This window comes from Cupressus sempervirens, chromosome 7 (assembly GCF_028749045.1).
Source record: "Cupressus sempervirens isolate cs-2001-9-10 chromosome 7, ASM2874904v1, whole genome shotgun sequence".
NCBI classification, from domain to species: domain Eukaryota; kingdom Viridiplantae; phylum Streptophyta; class Pinopsida; order Cupressales; family Cupressaceae; genus Cupressus; species Cupressus sempervirens.
In genome coordinates, this window is record NC_143124.1 from 743,594,401 (window position 1) to 743,601,640 (window position 7,240).

Consider the following 7,240-nt stretch of genomic DNA (forward strand, 5'->3'; position numbering starts at 1 on the left):
TTATATAACATCATGACAAAAAAAAAATGTATAGCTAGGACACAAGGACAAGAACATGTTAACAAGATACACAAACCTTTTTAAACAGTTGCATTGTACTTTTACAAGATAGAAGATTGATAGTACGTCCTTATTACAACCTTAAGATATTTTCATCATAATAATCCATTAAAGAAGTAGGGACCCAACATGGTTTATGCCTTAGATTCAACCTATCTAAGCATTGATGGTAGATTGCCCAACAACGCCCAGTAAGTTATAACTGTTGTTTGAAAGGAGGGACCATACCATAACCTTCAACAACTGTAGATTTTTTCTTAATTTACTTGATTGCTATTTATATCAAACTTTTCTGCGTCTCATTTATTAATTTAAACGTGATCAATTTGCATTGATTGTCACATAGGTAGCTATATTCGAGATATAAATACATATCTTGTGGTAGAGAGAAAATGTTACATGGTATAAACGGAACAAGGATTGTCAACCTGGTGAAAAATGGTGACAACTTTCAACCAGCACTGCCTACAAAAGGGAGGAGTGGCTTTCAGATAAACTTAATTTATGCTCAACTAAATTCCACTATTCTAACTAGATACGATACTAAGCTATCTGGTCAGCCAATCCCTCTACTTCCGTGTAAACCCCATTGACATAATTTAAACAACAATCCAGTGTTAATGGCAATTTATTTCTCATATTTGGTAGTTTAAGTTTGATTGTATAGTATTTTGAGCTTCCTTGTGTTCAATTTTTTGTTTATTAACTTTTGGTATTTTGAGATTGATTGTTTGAGTTTAATTGTGTTCAAAAATTTATTAATATGTCATATTACACTTCCAACACTACCTGATTCATCGTCACCAAATTTGATAGCGTTTATTATTTTTAGTCATTCGGAATTATTTCTAATGTGTGTTTGCTGCAGATTTTAAATCCACAAGTTTTTGGGACCCAAAAAGAACTTGAAAATCTCCCATGCTATTAATCTTTCTGTTTCTTTGCTTTTCGAAATTATTACGTGCCATCTACTTCTTGACGTTTTCCATTAACAGTGGTTGACAAAAACACAGAAGCAGACATAGGCATGAGGCACCACTACCTATTATTAGCTTTCAATATCAGCTCGGAATAATTATTTAAGAGTTTTTGACGTCAATATTGAGCACAAATCACTAGTTGTCATTAGGGTTGAAATGATACATTAGATTTTTATATGTAAATTAAGGCAATGCGTTATGTATGAAAGGGAAATATTTCCATTTAATCTTGTATTATAGATATCAATACAAATTATACAATTTATGTAGTTAGTAATTTTTTTTACTACTAGGAGATATTAGTTAGGCTTAGTCAAATTATGGTATTACTAAATTTTTAGTTGAATTCATTGATTCATAGTAGTTGACAATAACTTAATTCTTATGAAATTGAATGATATACTATGATAGAATAGATAATCTTTTAATAGGTATTTAATTAAACTTATTTAATTAACTATTTCATTGAAATTTCTATCAATAATTAACTATATTTTTCTAGTGGAACTGATTAATGCATGTTTCATAAACGGTGAGTTTAAAACATTTGCACAATCAATTTTTGATAGCAACGTCATATCTATTCCTTATACATGTCTAAAGGCTATAACGTTATAAATAAACTTTAAATACATCTAAATTAATATTAATATAATAATTATTCCATATGTAAGTGTGAAAGCTATGACCTACTCAATAATCTTTAAATAGGTCTGACTTAATAGCAATATCATAGATATTCCTTGGACAAGTGTGAACTTTGATCTACTAGATAATATTTAAGTAATTTTTTAGTTATATGATTCAACCAAATGTCATTGAAACATTGAAGATAAACATCTTTTAATCTCGGTGTAAAATATTATAACCATAAAAACATAAATTAATATAATACAATATGTTTTCACTATACTTTTGCATTTTACATAGAATTTTTTACAATTTTATAATATCACTTAATTTATTTTTTAACATTTTTACAATATGCATAAATTTTGATTTCTTATGAACATATACTTGCCTACTATTCTGTGTAGAAAATAGCCTCATCCTCAATTAACTCCTTCCCTATGCTAAATTTTATGATTTTTGTAAAACCATATGAAAATTCAAATAACGCGGCTGATTCTCTGGTAGATGTACTTTAAAGTTTAGATGACTGCTTTAAAATCTCTGTATTTTTCTCAAGTGATATGCTAGTTACATCAACTTTGACTATAATTGCCTATTTAAGTACTGTTTTTAATGCCAGAAATAAATCCGGTGGTTTGAGCTAACAATCCAGGAGCTTATTTATTGTGTGTTAACATTATATTAGCGTAATGTATTGAATCTGCAATAACACCTTATTTTAAATATATCACAGAACTTTGGAGGTTGATTCTGTCTTTCTAATAGACATGGGCGTTGACATGGTGGAGTTCCTCAAGGATAAAGATATATTTCTAGTTGGAGGCACAGGTTTCTTGGGCAAAGGTATTTACTTAAATTGCTTTTCTCAAAAGTGCTCTATTGTTTTTTTTGGATATTTGAATGGTTACAACGTTTATTTGTTGAGCTTGAGGTTCTTGTTCACTAATTGAATTTTGTCTTGTCGATTCAGTATTCATAGAGAAAGTCCTTCGAGTGCAAGGTGATGTGGGGCATATTTTCACTCTGGTCAGGGCAACAGATTTACAGGCTGCCCAAGACAAGCTTGAAAAACAGGTAAAAGAGAAAGAAACTATAGAAATATGTGATTGGTGTGCGAAAGATCATAAGCACCAAAAATACCGATCAGGAAATGCAGTGGAAAAAAACATGATTTTATTTATCTAACCTTAAGTATACCTCAAGCGGTGTGAAATTTGTTCGGTTGGTTACGCAGATAGAATAGCATAGGAGCTCTGCCAATATTTTGCAAGACATAAATTGCTTGAATAGATTGAGTATAAGGAGTTAACAAATTGATTTTTGCTATAAAAAAAAAATCACCATGATTTCACTGTTTTATACAAGTGAACATTTTTGTTGTTATCAAGGGATCAAATCTATGATCTTTGACAATGGGTTATAAATTTAATCTTATTAGGAATGATCAAATTCTGTGATTCTTGTAGCGGATTATAAAATTTGATCTAAAACTTTGGTCATAAAAATTTTACATTTATTTCATTTTGATGATTTAGTCATTGTTTCCTTACAGGTGTTTACATCGGAGCTCTTTAAGTCCCTAAGAGAGCGTTACAGTGATAGATATGGCAAATTCATGGAGAAAAAAGTGATTCCTATTGTTGGAGATGTGGCAAATGATGACTTAGGAATGGAGGACAAAGTTAGAGAAGAGCTCTACAAAAAGGTTGATATTATTGTGAATACTGCAGCCACTACAAGATTTTATGAAAGGTCTGACTACATTCATGGGGTCCAAATGCAAAACGGTACCATTTCTTCCATAGGAGTCTCTTGGTTATAAGTTTGAGTTTGTCTTTGTGTTTGTTGTGATAATCAGGTACGACGTTGCCTTGAATGTGAATGTTGTGGGAGCTGCTAATGTTGTGAGATTTGGTAAAAGTTGTCCTAAACTGAAGATTCTCTGTCATGTCTCCACTGGTACGTTTGAGGACATTAAGCTGCCCTAAATTACTATTTATGGCAAGTTACTAATATTGTATTTTCTTGTCTCAATTTGAATCAGCCTATGTAAACGTGGGGAGATCCGGGATAATAAGAGAGGAGGTACTGACAAGTGGAGAGACAGTTGGAATAATGCCTTCACCATGGGACATTGAGTGTGAACGTGAATTAACAAGAAAAACTCTTGAAGAAATTAGAACCCTAAATCCACAACAAGACAATAGAGAGACACGTCAAATGAAAGAGTTTGCCGAGCAAAGGTATTTTCTGTTGTACATCAGGGTTTGTTTTTTCCTGCCAATTTCTTTGAAGGCTTTTACATGTAAAACATATAACGTAGTGGGGTTTTTGAATTCTCAGAGCAAGAGAATTCGGTTGGCCAAATACTTACGTTTTCACAAAAGCAATGGCAGAGGTGATGGTGGATCATCTCAGGGGTGATATACCAATAGCAATAGTACGTCCCAGCATAATTGAAAGCACTTTGTCAGAACCCTTTCCAGGTTGGATTGAAGGACAAAGGTACACCACTACTATTTTGATGTATGTCTTTTATATTTTCAGTCCTATATGAGGTTCAACAATTAAATGCTGATCAGGAGAGTTAAAATGTGGCATGTTTAAAATTCCCAGATGGCCTTATTCCCAATACTGACATTTAATATTTCTGCATAAATTTAATGATATTTCAGGTTTTAATTATGTTATAGAATTAATATAATAATTATACCATGTGATCTGGAATCTGAATAAATTAGGGGAAGAGATCTAGTAGTTCTTAAAGTGATAGAATAGATGTCATATTTACCTTCAGCTGATTTATCAGTTCCAGTCTTTTTGGCTGCTATCAATTACTTCAAAAAATAGTCAACAACATATGTACTAATAGTGGGTCATATTTTAACTTTTTCTGTGGTGATTGACCTATTTGTGTGCTACTATTGGGACATTTCATAATGACTATTGGGACATTTCATAATGACTATTAGGACATTTTACCACAAGTACTAGTATTTTTGATGTTTTTTGGTGAGTGACTATTGTGGGGTGAACACAATGAGCTTTTCTTTTTTAAATGACATGTTTCCACTACTTGACACTCCATGACCCTCTATGGAGAGATCCATAAATGTATAAATGCTGAAACCTTAGCTTTAACCTCTTGAGTCACCTACTGACCCAAAAAATTGGCCTAATTCAACTTATACTTTAAGAGATCTAGATGCATCAAGTTATGTTGAAGGTCTCTTCTCCTAATAATTAATGAATACAATGTTTTTTTATTGGAATACATATTTATTAGAGTAGGTTAATGTGTTAGAGTCAGAGAATAAGTTCTAGCTCATGCTAATGATTAGTCGTGTAGTACTATTTGAAAGTGACCTGTCAACATCTTTTAGATGGACCTTATTCCCTAGTACTGATCTTTAATATTTTGATATGGAAACATATATTTTCTTGCAAAATATAATGATATTTTAGATTTTACTCATATTATAATGTATAAATCAAAGATCATATTACGTGATTTCTCATCAGGATAAGTTGGGAGGGAATAGAGATAATTTTGATTGATCGTATAGAATGATTTGAAATATATCTATTTCCTTGATGATGAATTATGTAGCATAATTCTAAATATTTCTTTATGAAAGAATGATATAAAAAGTGTGATATGAAACATTGATGAAATAATTATGAAGGAGAAAGATTATATAACTCAACCCAATAATAGATCAAACAATATGATTTGAAACATTTCTATTGCATAACTCTAACTACTCTTGATATTATCTAATTACTCATCCATAAAAAATTTAGTAAAAATTCTGAAATATCATTACATTTCCTGGTTGAAAGGATGATTGATCCGCTGTTCATTGCATATGGGAAGGGACAAATATCAAGGTTTCCAGCAGCTCCTAACTTGGTAGTGGATTTGGTGAGTGAATCTTTCTAAGTAGTCGTACTCTCTCACTAAGAAGTTGTAACAAAACAGTGAAAACTTTCTTTGAAACCTTTTGCAGGTTCCAGCAGATATGGTGGTAAATGCAATGCTATCCTGCATTAGAAAACATGCTTCAATCCCAGGTCTCTACTTATATCATCTCACCACTTCATTAGAAAACCCCGTGATTTATTTCGCTGGTCTCAAGGCTGCCTACAAATACTTCAAATTGAATCCATGCAAAGATAAGAAAGGTCAAAAGATAATAAACGTTAAAAAGCCCAAGGCTTTTCACAGTATGGAGACCTTCAGACGGTACATGATCCTTCATTACAAGATCCCACTAGAGGTAATAAATAAATAATTGTATCAAACTAGAAAATAATTTGCACCGATTTCTCCATTAGGTTTTACTGGATTTCCTTGACTCTGTGTTTTGCAGATACTGCATGTTGTTGACTTGCTTCTGTGTGGGATAACGAGAAAGAAGTACAATCGTCTGCTTAAGACTTATAACTTCGTAATGAAGCTCGCAGAACTATACAAGCCCTTCATCTTTTTCGAAGGAAGGTATTTATCTCCATGTCAGATTCTCTAAGTTTATTCTCTGCTTCAATTTCAACGTCTTTATTATCTCATTTGACTTTCTGAACCATTTGAGTTCATCTGATGTTAACTTTTAAACATTGGGATTAACAGGTTTGACAATTCGAATACCAGACGTTTATGGGAGGAACTATCCAATGAAGATGCGGAAAAGTTTCAGTTTGATGTTAAATGCATTGACTGGACGAATTATCTGTATCATGTTCATATTCCAGGACTCATGAAATATGCAAGCTCCTAGAATATCATTGTATTAATTCATATGCATTGCTTCCAATTGTTTAAATATTAAATAAATTAAATAGTTGATGGGAATTCTATTTATATTTTAAAATAATAAAGGATTGTTTTGATTTTAATTGAGAGCTTTTAGAAAAAATTGTCTATTATTATTATTATTATTTAATCTTAAATCACATTAGTAATTCATCACTGAGAAAGAATAATTTTTAATTGGATTGTAATGTAGGTGTGTATATTTATGTAACAAATAACTATTTCATTTTTATTTAAAAATAATCAAATTAAAAATATTCTAATGTACCTTGGAAAATTAAGGTAATTGGACTAAAGAAAATGCTTTTGCTTGGGTTTCGCATGCATGCAATAAGACTTTTTCTCTAAATTCATCTCTGATTTTGTACCTATCATACTGCACTTATTATGGGAGCATTAGGAATTTTCATTATGGCTTTGACGAACTTTAGCCCAACAACCACTATTGGTGCTGGATGTGACAAATGCTCATGGCGCCTCCACTTAAAAAAAGTCTTCGCAAGTTTATTTTGAAAGTGCTTCACAAGGTAAGGCCTCCACTAATATTGTTCTCAACATTAAAGATTTTGATAATGTGTGTGATTTCTTAGAGAAGCATACTCTGATAGAATATTTTGTGGATAGAACTCCTTTTTAAAGCATGTTTAAAGAATTGGTTGTCAAGTCCTAGACTCCCCATGGGGTCTAGCTTAAGGACGTTCAAAGCCTTAGCAAAGGTTTTTTCTTCTTTTGATTTGCTAACCCAGTTGGAAGC

The 7,240-nt window shown here is 31.8% G+C and overlaps 1 protein-coding gene across 1 annotated transcript; it reads left to right on the plus strand.

The window, feature by feature from the left end:
* The first annotated feature begins 2,361 nt into the window (after positions 1–2,361).
* On the plus strand, positions 2,362–6,567 carry LOC149549406 (putative fatty acyl-CoA reductase 5). The gene is made up of 10 exons (XM_089794910.1): positions 2,362–2,516; positions 2,644–2,747; positions 3,226–3,425; positions 3,532–3,632; positions 3,718–3,916; positions 4,017–4,178; positions 5,517–5,598; positions 5,684–5,953; positions 6,047–6,174; positions 6,304–6,567. The coding sequence occupies exons 1-10, from the start codon at positions 2,441–2,443 to the stop codon at positions 6,449–6,451; spliced, it is 1,470 nt and encodes a 489-aa protein (XP_089651036.1). The 5' UTR covers positions 2,362–2,440; the 3' UTR covers positions 6,452–6,567.
* The last annotated feature ends 673 nt before the right edge of the window (positions 6,568–7,240 follow it).

Coding starts and splice junctions, on each gene's coding strand:
- LOC149549406 (XM_089794910.1), top strand. CDS start 2,441: ATGGGCGTTGACATGGTGGAGTTCCTCAAGGATAAAGATATATTTCTA. Junction 2,748..3,225: donor AAGACAAGCTTGAAAAACAG/GTAAAAGAGAAA, acceptor GTTTCCTTACAG/GTGTTTACATCGGAGCTCTT. Junction 5,954..6,046: donor ATTACAAGATCCCACTAGAG/GTAATAAATAAA, acceptor TGTGTTTTGCAG/ATACTGCATGTTGTTGACTT.